The 24,809-nt window shown below is 37.3% G+C and overlaps 1 protein-coding gene across 1 annotated transcript in view; it reads left to right on the top strand.

Moving 5' to 3' along the window:
• LOC108358635 (TLD domain-containing protein 1) overlaps nt 1–24,809 on the top strand; it is a 214,481-nt gene that overhangs the window by 173,669 nt on the left and 16,003 nt on the right. Inside the window, exon 6 of the mRNA XM_017610074.1 lies at nt 1,252–1,443. Within this exon, the coding sequence (XP_017465563.1) occupies nt 1,252–1,443 (192 nt within the window). The remainder of the gene's footprint in view (nt 1–1,251; nt 1,444–24,809) is intronic.

Raw genomic sequence — 24,809 nt, 5'->3', positions numbered from 1 at the left:
ATGCACTGTATATTTGACACCTAATAAACACAACGCAAACAGCTGTGACAAAGATGAAACAGCAGAAATGACAAAAAGACAAAAAGAGCAAAATCAATGTGCACAAACAAAAACAATTGTACAACAACAATATATTATATGAAACAAAATACTCGGCACATGCAATTAAGAATATCAAGTTAAATTAATCAAATTTACGGGAAATTTTGATGTTTTACTTATCTTTAAATTGTGCACCAGAAGTTTATTAACACTTTTTTTAATTTTTTACTTTAATAAGCGTAAACAGCTTTATAAAACACAAAATTTAAACAGATCACAGAAAAACACAGCTTCACAGCTTGACGTTTGCGTTAGGTAATGTTATTCTGGATACGAAAATCTTTTTATACACATAAGTATGTACATACATACAAAATGCATTGTTTCAAATAAAATATATATCTTGATCGAATTCAAGTGAAAATTCAATTGGTTCTATAAAAGTTCAAAATCGTTATTAGTGCGTTACTATTTATTTTAATTTTTGATAAATACAACAATACTTATATCTTGGACCGATCACTAATGTAGTATAGATGCATATTAAATTTTACTGAAAAAAAAAATTTTGATGTTTTGATTTGTCCCAAGCTTTGGGCTTTTAGGAAAGTTGGCAGCCATGGGGTCTCACATTCGTGAGTACTCACATATACTTGTTCTCTCATTCCGATCACACATACAGATGCAATTTGTGCAAAATTTTCTGTTTCCCCCCCGGGCATAATTACCTCACCTCATCTACCCAACGGTTTGCACATTTGCCCGCGGTTTGCACGTTTGGGCATTTTGCCCGTATGTGCACATTATGCCCATCGCTACTCTAAACGAATGGAAATCAAAGTGTGCAAGAAGCGAATTGTCGACATTAATCCACCATCTTGATACATTTGTAGAAACTCTACCCATACCTCCTATGCCGATTTGCATGTTTTAGTGTACACTTAAGACCAATAACGATTACGCAGAATTTCATTGTTAGTACCCCTTTTCCTTGCGCATTCTTGGGTCTTCTTTTGATGGAACGATGCAGTCAAAAATAAATAAAAAAGGTACCGATTTAAATTCAATGCAGTTGATACGACAAACGCAATCAAATTTGCAATTGCCCTCTTTTTACTACTTTTAAAGTGCATGCCACCAATAATTCGCAGAAACATCACCATACTTCCAACAAAGTTTCTACATATATATATTTTTTCTCCATTACAGGGAATGGGCGGACAATTATATTATTGGGGATTATGGATTGACAGTGATTATGGCTTAGGTCAAAGTAGCGAGTCATGTACATCGTTTCGTGATTACGTTCAACTAAGTAAAAAACAAAATTTTAGGATACGAAACATGGAAGTTTGGGGCATTGGCGAAGAACCTAAAGACGAAGATTATGAATATGGAGAAGTAAGTACTAACAATTTATGAATGCAATGCGAGTTTATGGTGTTGATATTTTATTTCCCAATAAACATTGAACTTGGTTGAAAATTCGAAGAGGATTGCAAAAAGAATCTAATTTTTAAGTCTAACCCTCGATAATGAATTTGAATATTTATTGGTCTTTGCCTCGAGGCAATTCTCCAACAAAACCGAACCTTCGTTATAGAATGTATTCTACCTTCGTTATAATTTCGAAATCTAGCCATCTGCGGAGGGAAATATAAGGCAATGTATCTCCCATTAAAATTTCCCTTCGAAAATAAGGTAGATCTCGGATTTACGCAATTTAGGGTTTGTTGTATGATCGCTTCCAGTTCGGTTTACAAATTGGATACTGCGAGGTATTTTTTTATTATTTTAGAATAATAAACTGTTGTTGCTTTTGCCACTGTTTTATATGTGAACCCAACTACATTCAAGCGCAGCTATTCCACTACTATTTACACTTGATCATGTGGTTGTTGTTTGTTGTTGGTTTTCGTTAATATTCTATTTTTAAATTGTTTAATTTTTTAGGTATGCTCGTCCTTACATTGTTTGTTTTTGTTATTTATATCTACGACTCCAAACCATACTATGCTAAGTCTGCCTAAAACTCGAATGACTTAGCATGGTATGGTTTTTTTTTGCGGTGAGGAAAGGGTTTAAAATGCCTTCGCTCCATATAGGAGGCGTCACTCCTAGGTGTGTGGTGTAGCCTCTAAAACAATCCCTCCTCCTACCCTGGATATTTCCCTACCTTGGAACCCCTTTCGCATTACTTCCGGATATGGAATTCAAGAGCGACCCATGTTGGGTCAGATTCAACTCGCCTTGCGTCCAGGGCCGCCACATTTGAAGCCAGCATCAAGCTATTAGTTCGTCTTCTCTTTTCCAAGTTGAGAGCAGTGTTGCAACAAATTTTTTATTTATTTTTTACCAAAGCCACCGGAAAAAATTACCATAGTCAACAAAAAATTACCAAACTTATTTTATGTGCAGAACTGTACAAAAAAACATATCGAGCCCTAACCGCCAAAATAGCGTAAACGACATTTTTTCAAAATTTTCTTTTTGATGCAAAAATATTCCTAGAGCATCTAGATGCCTTTCTGCACCAAAAAGAAAATTTTGAAAAAAAATTTCGATTACGTGATTTTGGCAGTTAGGGCTCGTTATGTCTGTACATATGTATATCCGAAGATACCAAGCTTTTTAGGCAATTAGCGCTCCATTCACCTAAAATTTTTACGAAAGTTTGTTGAATTTTTTTGAATATTGAACGAAGTTTGAAATTAAAATTTTTTGAGTTCTGTTAAAGAAAGAACAATATTTTTACAAAAAAAATATGTATGCTAAAACTTGTCAAAATATGGTGCGGCTATAATTTTCTCGACCACTGTTATGTTAACAAATGACAAGAAAATATATCAAAAATTCAACGCTTGAAGGAAAGCTTTTGACTCACACATAAGCAGAGGGACATCCGCCGCTGAATTCCGTAGCTTTTTGAACGAGAACATACATATTTACGTAGAATTCTACTCATATATATGGTTGCCGGCTACTCATATATGAGCCTCGAGCTCATAAAAATTGTTGAATATAATTGTTATAAAGGCCATAAAAATAACAAAAACAAATAACTTAAGGACGAGCACACCTAAAAAGTTAAACATTCTAATAATAGAAATATTAACAAAAACCAACAAAACCAACAACCACATGATCAAGTGAATTGCAGCGGAATAGCTGCGCTTGATTGTAGTTGGCTTAGCAAAGTGAAATAGTGGAAAATAAGCAACAAGAATTAACAAGGCAAACTTAGCACAGTGCGTAGGCAACTGGCTGAGTCAGTGGTGATCGTCGGTTCGAATCCTACTGAAAGAAGTCTGATGAGGAAATGTGGTGATTTCCGAAATAGCTATCCATTCTACCATTTTTGAAGTGAAACTTCTTTAGCGGCGGTTGGTTGGGTGGGAGTAAATTGGCAAATTTAGAGGAAATTGCACACGGAAATGGTTAGAGGATAACACTTAGAAATAACAATACAAGAATGAAAGTAAAGATGAGTACGTACATAGATAAAGAAAATTATAAAGCCAATGGTAAAAATAAAAACAAAAACAAAGATGTGTAAAGATAAAGGTAAAAACGAAGACCAAGGTATTTTTAACACTTTACTTATATATATAAGGGCAAAGGTGAAGGGGAATATGTTGATGAAGAAAATGATAAACATAAAAGTAAAAACAAAGATGAGGATGAGGATACCGATAAAATTAAAGATGAAGCTAGGGGAAGAAAGATTAAAATAAAGGTAATTAAAGAGGAAAGGATATAGAGAGAGACACAGAGACTCAATCTGGCAACTATTTTGGGATTTTAGAGATTTTCGAGACTTATCGATTAAATAATCGATATTTTTATCGGTCTTGTTATCGATATTTATCGACTTTTTTATCGTTATTTACCGATTTTCTTCCCGATATTTATCGATTTTGTTATCGATATTTATCGATTTTGTTATCGATTCTTATCGATTTGGTTATCGATATTTATCGATTTTGTAGTCGATATTTATCGATTTTGTTAATGATATTTATCGATTTTGTTATCGGTATTTATCGACTTTGTTAGCGATATTTATCAATTTGGTTATCGAAATTTATCGATCTTGTTATCGATACTTATCGATTTTGTTATCGATATTTATCGATTTTGTTATCGATATTTATCGATTTTATTATCAATATAAATCGATTTTGTTATCGATATTTATCGATTTTGTTTTCGATATTTATCGATTTTGTTATCGATATAAATGGTTTGGTTATCGATATTTATCGATTTTGTGATCGATATTTATCGATTTTGTTATCAATATTTATCGATTTTGTATCGATATTTATCGATTTTGTTATCGATATTTTTATCGATTTTGTTATCGATATTTTTATCGATTTTCTAATCGATTTAGCTACCAATGGTATTATCGATGTTGCTATTGAAATTTTGATCGAATTTGTCATCGATTTTTGTATCCATATTTTGATGGACGTTATAATCGATTTTGTTATCGATAGAGTATGAAGATAAAATGAAGATAATGGAAGAACAGAATAACATGAATGTTATTAAAAGGAACAGTGGTAGAGGTAGGGATCTACATTTATAGAAAAAAAGCGAAAAAATATAACCTTAAGCAAAAGCAGATGTGTGTATGTATAGATAGATAAGTAACGTAAGTTTCACTTCTAAAGTGTGGCCCAGGCGCACTTACTTTTTTTTTCAAATTATTGGTGCTTTTCATTAAAAACGGCCTCAAGCTCAATAAAAACTGTTGAATATAACTGTTAAAAGGCCATAAAATAACAAAAAAGTAAGTGCGCCTGGGCCACACTGGAGAAGTGAAGCTTACGTTACGTATCTCTTTTTTTCCCATAACCAATATACATAAATATATACATACACACATTCATCTGCTTTTGCTTAAGGTTATATTTTTTATCGTTCTTCTATCTAGATCCCTACCTCTACTCCTGTTCGTTCTAACTACATTTATTTTATTCTGTTTCCCTTTATATTAATTTTTATCTTTACCCTCTATCGATAACAAACTCGATAGTAACATCTTACAAAATATCTATAACAAAATCGATGAATATCGATAACAAAATCGTTAAATATCGATAAGAAAATCGATAAATATCGACAACAAAATCGATAAATATCGATAACAAAGTCGATAAATATCGATAACAAAATCGATAAATGTCGATAATAAAATCGATAAATATCGATAACAAAATCGATAAATATCGATACCGAAATCGATAAATATCGATAACAAAATCGATTAATGTCAATAACAAAATCGATAAAAAAAATCGATAAATATCGGCAAAAAAATCGATAAATATCGATAAAAAATCGATAAATATCGATAACAAAATCGATAAATATCGATAACAAAATCGATAAGGTTCGATAACAAGATCGATAAATATCGATAACAAAATCGATAAATATCGCTAACAAAGTCAATAACAAAATCGATAAGAATCGATAACAAAATCGATAATTATCGATAAAAAAAATCGATGAATATCGATAACAAAATCGGTAAATATCGATAACAAAATCGATAAATATGGATAACAAAGACGTTAAAAATATCGGTTATTTTATCGATAAGTCTCGAGAATCCCGAAAATCTCTAAAATCCCAAAATAGTTCCCAGATTGAGTCTCTGTGTGTCTCTCTATATCCTTTCCTCTTTAATTACCTTTATTTTAATCTTTCTTCCCCTATCTTCGTCTTTACTTTTATCGGTATCCGCATCCTCCTCTTTGTCTTTGCTTTTATGTTTATCATTTTCTTCGGCTACATATTCCCCTTCGCCTTTGCCCTTATATAAGTAGGTAAGTGAAGTGTTTAAATTTACCTTGGTCTTCATTTTTGCCTATATCTTTACGCATCCTTGTTTTTGTTTTTATTTTTACCTTTGCCTTTATCCTTTTCTTTATCTATGTACGTACTCCACTTTACTTTCATTCTTGTATTGGTCTTTTTCTAAGTGTTATTCTTTAACCCTTTATTAGCAAATTTTTGTTAAATTAATACCATATGCATACACACTAGAAGCACTTGTTTCAGCCCCAGCCATTTCCGTTGCATTATTTCCGTTGCACCATTCCCATTGCACCATTTCCGTTGCACCATTTCCATGTGCAATTTCCGTTGAATTTGCCAATTTACTCCCAACCAACCAACCGCCGCTAAAGAAGTTTCACTTCAAAAACAAATAAATTAAGAACGAGCCCACCTAAAAGTTAACCATTCTAATAATAGAATTTTTAATAGAAACAAACAACCACATGATTAAGTTTAAATAGCACTGGAATAGCTGCGCTTGATTGTAGTTGGCTTAACAAATGAAATAGTGGAAAAAAGCAACATGAACTCACAAGGCGAACTTAGCACAGTGCGCAGGCAACTGGCTGAGTCATTGGGATCGTCGGTTCGAATCCTACTGAAAGAAGTCTGATGAGGAAATGTGATTTCCGAAATAGCTATCACTTTTACCATTTTTTCAAATAATTGTTGCTTTACCACAATAAGTTTTTCATTAAAAATTGTTGAATATAATTGTTATGAGGCCATAAAATAACATAAACATTTTTTTTCAAATATCTGGCAATATAATTTTTCTTTAGTTATGCGATAACAAACGACAGCGATTTTTTTTTCAAATTATGGCAACCCTATGGCATATTTGAAGCCAAAATAATCACGGTTCGCAGAGTTATTCTACTAAGGGCCGTTAACTTATCTTTTTTAAAGTATAGTTAAACCTAACAAGCGAAAAATTCCACAACTTTCTGTAGTAAGTAAGGGTAAGGACTATTTCTGGATTTTTAACTTTTTGATATTTTCTTCCCCAACTTTGACTATCTCGGGTGAAAAAAAATGTACTGAGCTATAACTACATAAAAAAATTGCTCATTTAATAAAGATTTCAGAAAGGTGCCGCACTTACTGTTTTGAAAAGAAAAAAAAAAGTTATATGAATCATCATGCAAACGTGATGGTTATTTTAATTTACATAACCTTCACAGTTGACAGATAGACAACCCTCACGAAATGAGAGAAGATCGTTCGCAGTACCGGTACAAAATAAATTTATGGTGTTATTATTTTTATTTTATTTTTATTTGTCAGATATTGGGACCTGTGGAACTGCCGCCAACGCTCAACTCTCACAGCTATTTAGAGTTCCTTCAGGAACGGCTTCCAACTCTTTTGGAAGATGTACCCTTAAACCTGCGGCGAAGACTATGGCTGCAAAATGACGGGTGCCCTGCTCACTACGGGCGTGAAGTAAGAGCTCATTTAGACGAAACTTATCCTCGCCGATGGATTGGACGATACGGGCCAATCACGTGGCCCGCTCGATCGCCAGACCTGAATCCATTAGATTTTTTCTACTGGGGCTGTCTTAAGGACAAAATTTATTCCAATCCAATTCAAAACGAAGAGCATTTGCGGGAACAAATAAATGGAGCTGCTGCTGAGATGGCCCAATTGAGTTTAAGATCTCTAAAAGCGTCTTTTCTTAAAAGGTGCCGAGCTTGTATTAGAGTAGAAGGTCGCCAATTTGAGCATATTTTATCAATAAATGAATAAATTTTTCTTCAAACAACTCATGTATATCTTATTTCACGTGAACCCATCCTTCACACAAAATATTGATAGATATAGCCCTTGTTATAGACTCTAGTCCGAATTCCGGTAAGTAACATAAAATAATGTCAGAAGCAAGTAATTATGTACCTTTGTACTATTTAGCATTCATTTGACGGTAACAAGAGCAAATTCAATTTAAATCTATTAAATACATTCTAGCGTGCTCAGTCCTTTACCCACAAAAGCGGCTATAACTTTTTTTTTCTATTCAAAACAGTAAGTGTGGCACCTTTCTGAAATCTTTATTAAATGAGCAATGTAATGTAAAGCTATAGCTCAGTACATTTCTTTTTCACCCGAGAGAGTCAAAGTTGGGGAAGAAAATATCAAAAAGTTAAAAATCCAGAAATAGTCCTAATTTTATGATGGTTCCTTAATATATTTTAACTACATTGCATTTGAGTATGGAGAGGCAACTATCTGGAAGTATTTTACATAAAAAATTTACTAAGTATTGCCCGGTTTGTAGTTGCAGTTAAAGAAAACACATGAAAAGGCACGATTTTTTTTTAATTCGAAAAAATTTAAATATTTCGAAAACGGTGACACTTTTACCTGAAAATTTTTTGTTTATCAGGGAGCTCACCCCCCCACCTGCCTTCCCCTAAAGTTTGGCACGTTACTTCTGGGACACCCTGTATATTAGAGTGGTTCATAAAATATCTCTTTTTGGAAATTCACAAACGCTACATCAAAATATTGTTATTTGTGATCAAAAAAAAAAAGACACGTATTTTTTTATTTTGAAAAAAAAAGTTTTTTTTGGAGGTCGCGCTGATCGGTTTTTTATAAAACCGCTGATGTTCTCAGTTTTTTATTTTTTATTTTCGTGACATGTTAAAATGTAGCTAAAATTGTGGTTTTTACATATGATTACTGTGGTATTTTTGGGGAACATTCCCTTAATTACATACCTGTCTTGGGCAGCTAGAATGGGCCTAGTGCCCGAAAATATGCTTTCTAAAAGAGACTAGTAAAATTAAAACGTTGATACTGAACGATATAGCGTTGTCATGGGTTGGAACTTGTTACCAGGGGGTTTCTGGGTTGCTAATTAGAAATGTGAACACAAGTTTTCAAAATTCAAAATCGCGGATCCAAAATGGTGGATCCAAAATGGCGACCCATTGTTTTTTAAATGATTGGATTTGTTCGAAACCCGGCAATCGAGAGTTTTTGGGGTCGCCGATTACGAATCTGAAGTCAATTTTTTTAAATTCAAAATGGCGAATCCAATATGGCGATTAAATTAAAAAAAAAATTACTAAAATTAAAACGTTGATACTGAACGTTTTAAACATTGTCAGGGGTTGAAATTAGTTAAGTAAAAAAAAAACCATTCTAAATAAAAAAAATACTTTTCTCTTTTTTATCACAAATAACAATAATTTGAGGTAGCCGTTATGAATTTCCAAAAAAAAAATTTTAAACGCTCTAGTATATATATACCTAGGTATATCTGTATACTTTAGTTAAAAAACAAAACAGGTTTATATTCTTCAAGAATAAGAAATCTTAAAAAGAAGTTAAGAACGAATTTGTTTCTCTGTTTGTAACTTTGAGGATTACCTGGTATTTCTATAAAAGGAAACGCTTACGGGCCTCTTACTAATGTGGAATCAGAACCAATATTGACCTATTTGACATGTAAGACCGAATCGAGAAAGTTACAAAATTGAAAAATTAATTACCAAATCACCAAACTTGATAAATAAAAAAAATTACCAATTTTGGCAACGCTTTCTAACTTAGCGGCCACTATAAATTGTAATCGTTTTGGGTTCCTCTGCTTTCAATCTCCTAATTGTCCAGATCAATTTTCTTACGCCGCAGTATGATCTCGGTGAAAGTCGCGACCTATGATTTTTGATCAGTAAGCATTTTAGAAACGATATTATCGGGTGAAACGATACCGCTTGTTGGTATCCCAGCGCTCGCAGAAAAATAATGTATGTTCTGCACCGTCTACATATAAGCAGTAAACGCAGTGTGGGCTCGCCACCTTCTCCATTTTGTGCAGGTATGCTCTAAAGCAGCGGTGCCCAGCGCAGGGCACTTGCCTATTGAATTCTGCCAGCGCAGGGCACTTGCTTACGGAGTTCTGCCGGCGTTGGGCATGCCTGCTCTAAAGCATCCGTGGCCGGTCAAGAATTGAGTGAGGAAATAACCCACCTTCCCATGTGAGCGGTATGGTCAGCAGTCCAGGTGCGGAATTAGTTTCGCTGTCCACCTCCCCGTTTGAGCACTCTGCCATTTTTGTGCCATCTGCTCAGTAATCTGCTTTTGGCTTTCTTTGCTGCCTGAGTTTTCCCAATCCGTTCTTTTGACTGCCATATCTCCTACCCCTCTTTAGCTAAATAGTCGATCGGCGCTGTTGACGCGAGTGCGAATACGGCTTCCTCCGATACGGTGCGATATGCGTACGCCACTCTTAGTCCTCCTTGTCGTTGAATGTTGATGAGACGTCTGTGATATTTGTCTATCGTTAAAGCTTCAGCCCAGATTTCTGCTCCGTAAAGCAAATATGACTTCGTTGCCTTCACAAAGAGTCGCCGTATACATGGTTTGGGTCCATTCAGGTTTGCTATTAGTCTGCTAAGCATTGCTGTCTTTTCAGACGCTCTTTTCGACACACTCTGGATGTGGTCCCAGAATGTGAGCTTACTATCCAGTATAATCCCGAGGTGTTTGATGCATCGTGAGGTGGTGATTTCTTCTTGTTCTATAAATATTGGGACGATTTTCTCTATTCTACTCCTAGTCAGCAGAACCATCTCCGTTTTCCAGTAAGCTAATGTGAGGCGGTGCTCCTCCATCCACGTTTTAATTCTTCTCATAGCCTGATTGAGCTCCAGTAAGCCGTCGAGAGATCGCGTTACGTCTACATCATCGGCATAACATACAAGTTCGACATCTTGTGGCATTTCCAATCTTAGTAGGCTGTCGTACTGAATGTTCCACAGGTCCGGAGCGAGTATTGAGCCTTGCACAGCTCCCGAGGTTAATTCGATCGACCGTAGTTTCTCCTGGGTTTTAAACTCAAGTGTGCGGTCACTCAAGTAACTCTTCATCATGCGCATTAAATAAGCTGGCATGTTGAATCTGTGTTTCGAGAGCCGTCAGTATATCGCTCCATCGTGCCGAATTAAACGAATTTCTCTCGTCCAGATTCGCTAGTAGCGTGACTTTTCAGGAATGGTGATTGCCCTGCTGTGCTGCCTCGGCTGTATTAATTACGCGATGGATTGCATCTGTGAGATCCCCGGCTTAGTGCACTGCTGCTAGAATTCGCGATTGCAGGAGCTTTTCGAAAAGTTTTCCGGCTGTATCTAGCACACGCAGAGGTCTGTATGAAGATGCCAGGCTTCCTCCTCACTTTCCTTTGCTGATCAAGACTAGCATGGTATGGTTTGAGGTGTTGATATATTACATATTATATATATTTTATACATTTATATTCAACAATTTTAATGAACTTGAGTTTACGTGCCGAACTTAGCTCTGCGGCTAAGACCACTGGCTTAGACATCCGAGGTCGCTGGTTCATATCCCAGTGACCGCGGTTGAAGAAGTCTTATGGGGAGATGTGGTGATCTCCGAAATAGCAGCTATTACTTCTCCCAAAATGTAAATTTTTGTTGATTTGCGCAAAGTTTTCATTAAAAACGGCTTCGAGCTCAATAAAATTGTTGAATATAAAAATTGTAATGCCAATAACTTAAGGACGAGCACACCTGAAAGTTAAACATTCTAAAAATAGAATATTAACGAAAACCAACAACAAACAACAAGCACATGATCAAGTGTAAATAGCAGCGGAATAGCTGCGCTTGATTGTAGTTGGGTTGACGTATGAAAAAGTGGCAAAAGCAACAACAGTTTACGTGGTGAACTTAGCTCAGTAGGTAAGACCACTGGCTTTGACGTCCGAGGTCGGCGCTTCATATTCCAGTGACCGCGGTTGAAGAAGTCTGATGAGCAGATGTGGTGATCTCCGAAATGTCAGCTATAACTTTTACCAAAATGTAAATTATTGTTGCTTTCCTGTTTTCCACAAAATTTTCGTTAAAAGCTCATTAAAATTGTTGAATATTCCTATTGAATTCAACAATTTTTAATGAGATTGAGGCCGTTTTTAATGAAAAATTTATTGTGGAAAAGAAACAATAATGTGAAAAAATGGTAGAAGTGATAGCTATTTCGGAAATCACCACATTTCCTCATCAGACTTCTTCCCACTGACTCAGCCAGTTGCCTGCGCACTGTGGTAAGTTCGCCTTGTATATTATGGTTGCTTTTTTCCCACGTTTTCATTTTGTTATGCCAACGCAATCAGGCGCAGCTATTCCGTTGCAATTTACTTGATCATGTGGTTGTTGGTTTTTGCTAATAGTTCTATTTTTAGAATGTTTAACTTTTAGGTGTGCTCGTCCTTAAGTTATTTGTTTTTGTTATTTTATGGCCTTATAACAATTATATTCAACAATTTTTAATGAGCTTAGCAAAAACCTATACAAAAATATGTCTGGCGAAAAAATATCTGCTGTTACCATATTCTTCTTCTTCTTATTTGGCGCTGTAACCGCCTAAGCGATTTTGGCCGAGTTCAACAAAGCACGCCAGTCGTTTCTTTTTTGTGCCAACTGACGCCAATTTGAAATGCCAAATGAAGCCAAGTCCTTCTCCACCTGGTCTTTCCATCTCGGGGCCTCCCTTTTCCTCTGCTACCACCAGCGGGTTCTGAGTTAAATACTTTCAGAGCTGGAGCGTCGGTATCCATTCGAACGACATGCCCAAGCTAGCGGAGCCGCTGTATTTTAATTCGCTGCACTATATCCTCGTCGTTGTATCGTCTGCGGTACTCGCTCTCGCCAACGCGTAAATGCCCGTAAATATTCCGCAAAATCTCTTTCTCGAAAACTCCAAGAGCCGCCTCATCAGATGTTGTCATTGTCCATGCTTCTGCGCCATATACCAGCACGGGCCTAATAAGTGACTTATAGATCCCCCTATTATGAAGCCATACGATACACGATAAACGCTCGCATTCTTTTGTGCCGTATATTAAATTCTAGCGTATGAAATTCGATAGCTACCGTTTATCGTATATCGTTGAATTTTGGTATTACCCATATATGTAATACTTCTATATTGGCAGTAAGCTAACTTCTCAATGTGTAAGCATTCAGAAATCAGAGCGAGACAGTCTAGTACTGTTTTTGTCAATGTATTGTGTACTTGAGTGCCGTTTTTGTATATGTGTTGTGTACATGTTTATTTATAAACGTATGTGTTCCTTTTCTTTCGTACGTGTTTATTGATATATCTGTACTGTAGTGTTTTCGGACGGTACTAGCTCTTAGTGCCAATATAGGAGTACTACATATATGGTATTACCATACGATAGCTATCATATCAGCTGTTCGATTTCTTACGCTTGCAAGCGGTTGTCCATTTTTACACGATACTATTTAACAAAATTAAAGTGATATAAGTATTTAAATGAATAACATGAAATAATGGAAACGATTTGAACAAAATACTGCAATTTTTCAGGGCGAAAATTGCGAGAAAAAAAACCAAGTTGAGCGTGTTGCTTCTCCAAGGGGTACGGTTTAGTTACTTGTACAATGATTTTGGGTTGTTGTGTCCAAAGGCGTGACCCGAATCTAAAAACTTTAACATACACGTTTAGTCAAAGGATTGAGCTTTAATTCAAAACAAAGATTTCAAATTTCCAAGCACTGGTTTATTGATAAATTCGTTTTGAAGGATGCACATTTTTATAAACACAGTAGAAACCTTAGGTTGGGGTAATCCAATAACGCCTCGTTGCAACACTCTGTTGGTATGACCCCTGAGCAAGAAATCTCAGAGTTGTGAAAACATTTAATATTCGGTATGGATGACGTTTTATACGTGGGAGCAACTCGTTCTCTACTTCTGTTAGAACATATGTAACAGCTTCTTTCGAAAGTCGAAAGTTTCTCTGAAATCTAAAGAATTGTTTTTTAGTAATTAGCAAATAAAACTTATTCCTGTTACTTACCTTATCGAGTTCTTCTGCAGAGGATCGGAAGCATCTCTCAATTGTCTTCTTACTGTATCCTCTATGCGAGTTTCATCAATTTGAATTTATATAAAACGCATTTGAGGTTGAAGGAAACATGTTTCGTTTTAATTTTGTACGGCTTATGGAAATTTTCGCACCATTCAAGTTCAAAATGTTCGCTTTGAAAATATTTATCTAGACAAGAACAGCTTTTTCATTTAAATTCACAACAAATAGTAAACAAATACCACTGTCATTCACAATAGTACATCTATCGGGTGTGTGGAAACCATAATAAGAAATCTCATTTTATACGACATGCTTGCAAGCGTTTATCGTCTATCGTATGAAAATTCATAATAGGGGGATAGTGTGGTTTTCGTACCTCGAGAGAGGACTTTACTCCTGAATTGCCTACTCAGTCCAAAGTAGCACTTGTTGGCAAGAGTGATTCTGCATTGGATTTCCATTTTTTTTTATTTTTTTTTATTGAAACTAACAATAAGTTTTCAAATCTACAAACTACTATTAAATTTAAAATCTCTGCGGCAATGCTTAAATTTTTTTTGATTTTTTCATACATATATGTATATTTATTACAGCTGTTGTGGCTGTCGGAATGGACAAGATTCCGAGCAGCAGGATGCCTGGATATCGTGCTGGGCAGGCGGTCTGAAAGGACGAGTTCCAGAGCCACACTGCCTGGGCGGGTGGAAAGGACTAGTTTCCACGCCGTGCCTTCGCTTCTCTATATTTAAGTAATTACAATCCAGTAGGCTGTGTTCGGTCGGAAAGGACAAGTTTCAGAGCTGCACTGATACTGGTGTTGGGTAGTCGGTCTGAAAGGACGAGGTCCAGAGCCGAAATTGATATAAAGGGTGAACACACCAAAACTGCGACACTTTGGGAAGCTTATAACTTACCCAAAACGAATTCAATATTTTGAAATTCAAATACCATAAGTTGACCATGACCTTAGTTGAACGTAGAAGAAATTTCATTTGAATTTGATTCCTAGTTGAGTTAAAAATGGCAACCGAGCTAGAAACGAGACAAACCATTTTGCACGAGTTTATAAATGATCCGGCCTTAAGTACACGTAAAATTGCTAAAAAATTAAAGAGTGCACTATTCGACAGTTTGCAGGGTTTTAATCGGTACAAATAAGGCCTGACAGTTACGAGAAAACCAGGGAGCGGGGGTTAGCATGGTCAAAGTGATAGAAACAGTGCTCGGAACGTCCTCAGTGCGTTTTCGCGAGATCCGAAGATTTTGTCGCGTTATGTTGCAAAATCCTTACGGAGATCGCAGTTTTTCGTACAAAAGGTAAAGCGGAAAGCTTCATTGAGATGTTCTACAGCTCAAACAGCGCCAGACCGAGGCGCAAAGTAGAATGTTACAGCGAAATCCCGCATTCGGAAGTTGTATGAATTCTAAATTAAAAAATACAACTGCATTGTTATGGACTGCGAAACCTACTGCTATAAAAATTCAAAATGTATTGCAGGTCAAGATTTTTATACTGCTGCAAGTCGTCAAGATGCCCCTGAAAATTGTAAGCTGAAAATAAAGTCCAAATTTCCAAAACCACATGGTTTGGCAAGCTATTTGTTCCTGCGGCCGTAAGAGCAGCCCTTTTTTCCCATCCGGGGCAATGAATGATCAAGTTTATCGGGATGAGTGCCTCAAAAGGCGTCTTCTGTCATTTATCAACAGATAAGGAGTAGGCCATCGTTCTAGGCGGACATGGCAACCTGCCACTATGCCAAGGACACATTGCCGTGGTATAATGCAAATAACATCAATTTTGTACCTCACGACTGCAATCCACCCAATAGCCCAGAGCCACGTCCTATTGGGGAATATTGGTCAATTGTCAAAGGAATCTTGAAGAAAACAGGTGAAAGAGTGAAAATTATTGAAGAGTGCAAAACAAAGTAATTGTGCGCATCGCGTAATGTCGATGATGCAGTCGTGCAGAACATGATGGCGCGTCTGCGATGAAAATACCGATCACTTGCATATGGAGCAAATAATAACTAATATTTTAACATTTTAATAACATCTAAACTTCCAAGTTATATAATACAAAAAAATTATTTCAAAGCCTTCTAGTTTGTTTCTGGTAGTAATTTCTAAGTGTCGCAGTTTTGGTGTGTTCACCCTTTATTGCGGATATCGCAATTTATTATATTGCGCATCATTTGATAATATCGGATAAATCTTTCTTTTTAGTCTTCTTGCATATCTCGGGCTAAGAAGATCTCCCGCTAGACGATTTGGATGGTTCATTAACCGTGCTGAGTAACTGGTGCTTAGCCTTTTTATGTCCTCATGCACCGTATTTACATTAAGATCTTTGTGGATGTTCGTATTTTTTATGACCACGGTGCTCCGCATATGGCGCGTAATATTTTTGACTGCAGTCTTTGAAGTCTGTTCAAAATGGAATTGCACGCTGTGTCCCAGATCCCTATTCCATATGCCCAACATGGTTTAAGCATCATATTAAAAAGCAACATCTTGTTATCTAGGCTTAATTTAGATTTGTGTCCTATAACCCATTGAAGGGTTGCTTGTTTTAGTTTCGCCTGAGAAATTTTGTTTTCTGTATGCTTTTTCCAGGTAAGTCTTCTATCTAGTGTCATCCTAAGGTATTTGACACTATCTTTTTGTGGTATAGCCTTTATTTTTAGTGGTGGGCAAGTTTCTTTCTTCAAAGTAAATGTTGTCTGAACACACTTGCTTTCGTTAACCTTTATCCTCCAAGAACCTAGCCATAGCTCTAACTTTTTCAAATATTCTTGCAGCTTGTAAGAAGCCTCTTTAGGGTCTGAACTATTGCCTATAGCTGTGTCATTAGCAAACGTTGAAATGGTTAGAGTTTTATCAATTGGCAAATCACGAGTGCATATTACGTACAATATGGGTCCTAGAACACTGCCTTGAGGGACACCTGCTTATATTGGGTGACTTTCCGTTCCAAAGGAGTTCTGCCCTACACTGAAGTTTCTCCCCACCAGAAAGCTTTCCAGAATTGCATGCGTATTTGCAGGGAGTGAAACCTTTAGTTTGTATATAAGCCCATCACGCCAGACTATGTCAAAAGCTTGAGAGATGTCCAAAAATACACCGGTGCAGTATTGCTTCNAGTTTCTCCCCACCAGAAAGCTTTCCAGAATTGCATGCGTATTTGCAGGGAGTGAAACCTTTAGTTTGTATATAAGCCCATCACGCCAGACTATGTCAAAAGCTTGAGAGATGTCCAAAAATACACCGGTGCAGTATTGCTTCCCTTCGAATGATTTTCTAATAGAAGAAACAATTCTATGAACTTGTTCTACAGTGCCACGTTTTTCACGAAACCCAAACTGATGTGGTGGTATTATTTGGTTACTTGTATTTTTTTTTCAATAGAAGTTTTTCAAATATTTTGGAAAATACAGAAATCAAGCTAATCGGCCGATATGAACTTACTACCGTCTCATCTTTGCCTGGTTTTGGCACCATAATTATTTCCGAAGGTTTCCATAAGTCGCGGAAGTTTCCCAACTTTAGCATGTTATTAGAAATATGTAACAAAAAATGTATGGCAGTTTGTGGAAGCTCTTTTATCATTTCACCTGTAATCCTATCGTAACCAGGCGCTTTATGCTTCTGAATATCATGAACAATGGTGTTAATTAAATCCTTTTTTTTTAACCGAAGCGGATTTGTGGTAAGGCTACTGGGGGGTATTGAAATATTGGAAGGATGAGCACCTTCTTTGGGTCTAAAGACGTAATGGTGCTTCTCGAAGAACGGGCCTCTTCGCATGCTTCAGTGTTCGATAAAGCGGGTAGTCAGTCTGTTTCGAAGCAGGCAAGGACTGAAGGATTGACTGCGTACTTCTTTCTTTTTCCGCCTGCAACTAAATACGTAATTCCTTTGTACACGCATTCAGCTCCCGTTTAAGCTTCGGAGAGCGAATTCTTTACCATTCCCTTCTTAATTGTCGCTTTTTACTTATTAAGTTAAGAATGTTTGGGGTGTGCATGCCAGGGCAGCAAGAACTGCGATGTTTAATAGAAGGATTTGGTGTTGAAATTTCTGCGGCCTTAACTATTATATCAGTGAGATGTTCAGCTGCCCTGTCGGTATAATTCTTGGTCCGAATAGGAATTTGCGGGTCAATGTGCAAACTGACATACTTTTTGTATTTAAACCAGTTTGTGTGCTTATTTGTAAGATTTTTTTGTTTTTCCTCATAATTAATAAACATTGATAATGTTATGAGGCAGGGTGGATGATCTGAAGAGAGATTAAATAAGGCTCCAGTATTAACTCGGTGTCGCGCAATACCCTTTGTTACACCAAAGTCAATAAGATCGGGTATTTTTTGGGATTCAGATGGCCAATACGTTGACCAGTAGACAAGACATCAAATCTTCTGTTCTGGGTTACTTTATATAGATTTCTACCCTTTGGTGTAATAAATCTAGATTCCCAGAATGTGTGCTTGGCATTGTAATCTCCCGCTACAATAAACTTACTGCCAAACTTTAGGAAAAGTCGTCAAATTGTTTTTCCGTTATGTTATGACGAGGGGGGGGGGGCAGTATATAGCAGATACAGTAAGGCCATCCAAGTGGTCATCAATGTGTATTGCAGTGTTATTAATGAACTCATCACTTTGCGATTCTTATTCATAGTGCTTTATTCTGTTACGAATGAGAATAGCGGATAGTGGAAGACCTCGGGCTTTAGCTTGTGGATGCTTAGTATTATAGAATTTGTACCCATTAATTTGAAAGTTATTAAATTGAGTAAGGTGGGTTTCTGATGCAAGCAAAACGTCTATATGATATCGCTCTAGGAAAATTTCTAGTTCGTTTTTATGCTGGGTTATCCCGTTCGCATTCCAAAAACAAATTTTGAGATTATTCATGGTTTAGCTAATATGGCTTGAAGTAATAGATTTTTACATCAAATCTTGTACCATGCTCTGCATTGCCATCATTTGCTCCTGCATAACTTTCATAAAGTTGTTTATAGTAGCTTCTAGGTTACTACTGTTCTGACCAAAAAGAGGTTGTGTCGGAGGAGTATTTTTGAGCATTTGTGCATATGAAGTAAAGTTATTAACGTTCATTGGCGCAGACATTGGCTTAGCGGGTTCTGGTATGGGGTTTTGCTTAATATGAATATTTTTGGGAACTGTTTTCTCTTTCATACGATATAAACTGGACAACCTCTATAGTTAGCAGTGTGATTTCTACCGCAGTTACTGCACTTTTTGGATTTTGGGTCGATTTTTGGTTTCACACATTCTTTAGAAGTGTGTAGATCCCCACAGATAACACAGACACCAGGTAAGGTGCAGTAGCGACGTGTGTGACCAAATTCCTGGCAGTTATGACATTGAACAGGGCCTCTACGCTTATGGGGCTCTTCTACGGAGATACTACGGTGTAGAAGATATCGCAATTGATATATTTGATGCACTTCGCCTTTCTTCAGACTGTGAAAGTCAGGTTCTAGCTCTATTATCAACATCGGTTGAGGGATGTTTTCTTTATTTTTGATGTTGAAGACATTGCGCACCTTAAATTCTTCTTCCCTAAGAGCATTTTCTATCTCTTGTGGGTTCACACTGGACTCGATGCCTTTTATGACTACTTCTAGTCTTCGACTACTTTTAAGTTGATAGGTGTAATACGATTTCTTACACTCATCAAACTCACTGGTAATTTTACGAAAAATATATTCGTTTTGAGCCTGTATTTTCACTTCGTGTATATTACCCTTTTTAATAGGAACCACATGAAAATTATTTTTCCCTTATAGTTTTAAGAGAGTATCTACCAGGGCATTCGAACTTTGTTCTCGTAGATAAATAGGTGGAGGCTTGTATTTTTTAACTACCTGTTGGTTAGAATCATTATTCATATCATCGAGAATACTAAAACGATTATTCTCCGCCGATGTAGAAGTACCTGAAGTGACTACTTTCAACATTTTATTTTTTGAGCTTTGTTTTCCATTTTTTCGGGTGTGCGCTTTCGCTAACCCAGTCTGAACAGTAGCATTTTTTCTGGTTTTTCTTCTTCTTTGTTTGTTGCCGTCGACGCATTAGTATCGGCAGCTGCATTGTTGTCCGCATTGATCACTGCTGGAGAGCAAGAAGATGCTCTTTGCTTGGCTGCATCTGCTGTTTGTGATGGTGTGTTAGCAGTATAAGAGTTTTCTTTAGCGTTATTGTTGCTGGTTTTGCTTTTTAGGCTGTATGCAGTAATTGTCAAATATGCATTTCTTTTGCTTGCGTTTTGCATTGAGTGCCTGCGCTCCTTTAGGGGAGCACCCTCGACACTAATCTCTCGCTTAACTATAGTTTTGTATGTAAACACTAGTTTTTTTATTTTTATACACACAATGTCTTATTGTTTATTTATGTATTTTTCGCGATCACGGTTTGATTTTTTATATTTCTGAGGGCCGTTCGCGACGACACAAAATTCCAATAATAGTTTAGTGTGTCTTTCGATGCTTAAGTATTATTAGTTACACGATAAATATGATTTTTTATGAAGCAAATAAAGAACACGTCCGTATTCAACCGAAACTCTGTACGTACATATTAAATAATTTGAATTTAATTTTTTTATCAGGTGGCAACTCTTTTTAAGCAAATAAGAAGCTATTGCACATCTACAGACCAAGCCCTTTAATTTGATACCTCAATTTGTAAAATCGATTTCCATGCTGACATTATTGTCAGTGTAAATGCTGGTTCCCAAGTAAACGAAATTCTCTACTTTCTCGAAACTATAACTGTCAACAGTGACGTGGATGTCAAGACGCGAATGTGCTGACTGTTTGTTTGATGAGAGAAGATACTTCGTCTTGTCCTCGTTTACCACCAGACCCTCGCTTATGCGGTTCGAGTGCCAAATAAGAAGAAGAAGAAGAACAAGGTGTCGATGTCGATGTCATCGGCATAAGCCAGCAATTGCACGCCCTTGTAGTAAATTGTTCCTGAGCGATTCAGTTCTGCAGCTCTTAATATCTTCTCCAACATCTGATTAAAGAAGTGACATGAAACGGAGTCGCCCTTTCTGAAACTCCGTTTGGTGGCGAACGGCTGAGAGAGGTCTTCCCCAATTCTAACGAAGCTGGTGTTATTGCTCCTTGTAGACAGCCATATCAGTTTGGCGGGGATGCCAAATTCAGACATAGCGGCATATAGGCAACTCCTTTTAGTGCTGTCGAAAGCGGCTTTAAAGTCGACAAATAGGTGGTGGGTGTCGATCCTTTTCTCGCGGGTATTTTCCAAGATTTGGCTTATTGTGAATAACTGGTCTAATGGTGGATTTTCTAGGCCTAAAGCCACACTGATAAGGCCCAATCAGTTCATTGACGGTGGGCTTCAGTCTTTTACACGATACGCTCGATAAGACCTTGTAACCTATGCTTAGAAGTCTGATCCCGCGGTAGCTGGCATGAATGGCACACTTAAATTCCAGTCGTCCGGTATGCGTTCATCTTCATATTGCGCATAAGAGTTGATGCATGTACCTTATCAACTTTTCGCCACCGTACTTGAATAGCTCAGCTGGCAGGCTATCAGCTCCAGCAGCGTTGTTGTTTTTCAGCCGCGTTAGTGCTATTCGTACCTCGTCATAGTCAGGCGGAGGAACATCGTCGTCATCTACGGGGGCTCGGATTCTTTTTCTCCACAACTTTCCGTGCTGCTACCATACAGTAGGGTGGAAAAGTGTTCCCTCCATAATTTAAGTACGGATCCAATATGGCGATCAAATTAAAAAAAAAAAATTACTAAAATTAAAACGTTGATACTGAACGTTTTAAACATTGTCAAGGGTTGAATTTAGTTAAGTAAAAAAAAACCATTCTAAATAAAAAAAAAATACTTTTCTCTTTTTTATCACAAATAACAATAATTTGAGGTAGCCGTTATGAATTTCCAAAAAAAAAATTTTAAACGCTCTAGTATATATATACCTAGGTATATCTGTATACTTTAGTTAAAAAACAAAACAGGTTTATATTCTTCAAGAATAAGAAATCTTAAAAAGAAGTTAAGAACGAATTTGTTTCTCTGTTTGTAACTTTGAGGATTTCCTGGTATTTCTATAAAAGGAAACGCTTACGGGCCTCTTACTAATGTGGAATCAGAACCAATATTGACCTACTTGACATGTAAGAGCGAATCGAGAAAGTTACAAAATTGAAAAATTAATTACCAAATCACCAAACTTGATAAATAAAAAAAATTACCAATTTTGGTTAAAAATTACCAAAGCGGCAACGCTTTCTAACTTAGCGGCCACTATAAATTGTAATCGTTTTGGGTTCCTCTGCTTTCAATCTCCTAATTGTCCAGATCAATTTTCTTACGCCGCAGTGATCTCGGTGAAAGTCGCGACCTATGAGTTTTGATCAGTAAGCATTTTTGAAACGATATTTTCGGGTGTAACGATACCGCTTGTTGGTATCCCAGCGCTCACAGAAAAAGAATGTATGTTCTGCACCGTCTACATATAAGCAGTAAACGCAGTGTGGGCTCGCCACCTTCTCCATTTTGTGCAGGTATGCTCTAAAGCAGCCGTGCCCAGCGCAGGGCACTTGCCTATTGAATTCTGCCAGCGCAGGGCACTTGCTTACGGAGTTCTGCCGGCGTTGGGTATGCCTGCTCTAAAGCATCCGTGGCCGGTCAAGAATTGAGTGAGGAAATAACCCACCTTCCCATGTGAGCGGTATGGTCAGCAGTCCAGGTGCGGAATTAGTTTCGCTGTCCACCTCCCCGTTTGAGCACTCTGCCATTTTTGTGCCATCTGCTCAGTAATCTGCTTTTGGCTTTCTTTGCTGCCTGAGTTTTCCCAATCCGTTCTTTTGACTGCCATATCTCCTACCCCTCTTTAGCTAAATGGTCGATCGGCGCTGTTGACGCGAGTGCGAATACGGCTTCCTCCGATACGGTGCGATATGCGTACGCCACTCTTAGTCCTCCTTGTCGTTGAATGTTGATGAGACGTCTGTGGTATTTGTCTATCGTTAAAGCTTCAGCCCAGATTTCTGCTCCGTAAAGCAAAATTGACTTCGTTGCCTTCACAAAGAGTCGCCGTATACATGGTTTGGGTCCATTCAGGTTTGCTATTAGTCTGCTAAGCATTGCTGTCTTTTCAGACGCTCTTTTCGACACACTCTGGATGTGGTCCCAGAATGTGAGCTTACTATCCAGTATAATCCCGAGGTGTTTGATGCATCGTGAGGTGGTGATTTCTTCTTGTTCTATAAATATTGGGACGATTTTCTCTATTCTACTCCTTGTCAGCAGAACCATCTCCGTTTTCCAGTAAGCTAATGTGAGGCGGTGGTCCTCCATCCACGTTTTAATTCTTCTCATAGCCTGATTGAGCTTCCAGTAAGCCGTCGTGAGATCGCGTTACGTCTACATCATCGGCATAACATACAAGTTCAACATCTTGTGGCATTTCCAATCTTAGTAGGCTGTCGTACTGAATGTTCCATAGGTCCGGACCGAGTATTGAGCCTTGCACAGCTCCCGAGGTTAATTCGATCGACCGTAGTTTCTCCTGGGTTTTAAACTCAAGTGTGCGCTCACTCAAGTAACTCTTCATCATGCGCATTAAATAAGCTGGCGTGTTGAATCTGTGTTTCGAGAGCCGTCAGTATATCGCTCCATCGTGCCGAATTAAACGAATTTCTCTCGTCCAGATTCGCTAGTAGCGTGACTTTTCAGGAATGGTGATTGCCCTGCTGTGCTGCCTCGGCTGTATTAATTACGCGATGGATTGCATCTGTGAGATCCCCGGCTTCTTGCACTGCTGCTAGAATTCGCGATTGCAGGAGCTTTTCGAAAAGTTTTCCGGCTGTATCTAGCACACGCAGAGGTCTGTATGAAGATGCCAGGCTTCCTCCTGACTTTCCTTTGCTGATCAAGACTAGCATGGTATGGTTTTGAGGTGGTGATATATTACATATTATATATATTTTATACATTTATATTCAACAATTTTAATGAACTTGAGTTTACGTGCCGAACTTAGCTCTGCGGATAAGACCACTGGCTTAGACATCCGAGGTCGCTGGTTCATATCCCAGTGACCGCGGTTGAAGAAGTCTTATGGGGAGATGTGGTGATCTCCGAAATAGCAGCTATTACTTCTCCCAAAATGTAAATTTTTGTTGTTTTTGCGCAAAGTTTTCATTAAAAACGGCTTCAAGCTCAATAAAATTGTTGAATATGAAAATTGTAATGCCAATAACTTAAGGACGAGCACACCTGAAAGTTAAACATTCTAAAAATAGAATATTAACGAAAACCAACAACAAACAACAAGCACATGATCCAGTGTAAATAGCAGCGGAATAGCTGCGCTTGATTGTAGTTGGGTTGACGTATGAAAAAGTGGCAAAAGCAACAACAGTTTACGTGGTGAACTTAGCTCAGTAGGTAAGACCACTGGCTTTGACGTCCGAGGTCGGCGCTTCATATTCCAGTGACCGCGGTTGAAGAAGTCTGATGAGCAGATGTGGTGATCTCCGAAATGTCAGCTATAACTTTTACCAAAATGTAAATTATTGTTGCTTTCCTGTTTTCCACAAAATTTTCGTTAAAAGCTCATTAAAATCGTTGAATATTCCTATTGAATTCAAAAATTTTTAATGAGATTGAGGCCGTTTTTAATGAAAAATTTATTGCGGAAAAGAAAAAATAATGTGAAAAAATGGTAGAAGTGATAGCTATTTCGGAAATCACCACATTTCCTCATCAGACTTCTTCCCACTGACTCAGCCAGTTGCCTGCGCACTGTGGTAAGTTCGCCTTGTATATTATGGTTGCTTTTTTCCCACTTTTTCATTTTTTTATGCCGACGCAATCAAGCGCAGCTATTCCGTTGCAATTTACTTGATCATGTGGTTGTTGGTTTTGTTGGTTTTTGCTAATAGTTCTATTTTTAGAATGTTTAACTTTTAGGTGTGCTCGTCCTTAAGTTATTTGTTTTTGTTATTTTATGGCCTTATA

The sequence above is a fragment of the Rhagoletis zephyria genome, unplaced genomic scaffold, assembly GCF_001687245.7.
Source record: "Rhagoletis zephyria isolate East Lansing unplaced genomic scaffold, Rhagoletis_zephyria_1.1 Rzeph_scaffold_00279, whole genome shotgun sequence".
NCBI lineage: Eukaryota > Metazoa > Arthropoda > Insecta > Diptera > Tephritidae > Rhagoletis > Rhagoletis zephyria.
The sequence above is the reverse complement of the archived record's forward strand: the minus strand, read 5'-3'. Positions and strand labels throughout refer to the sequence as shown.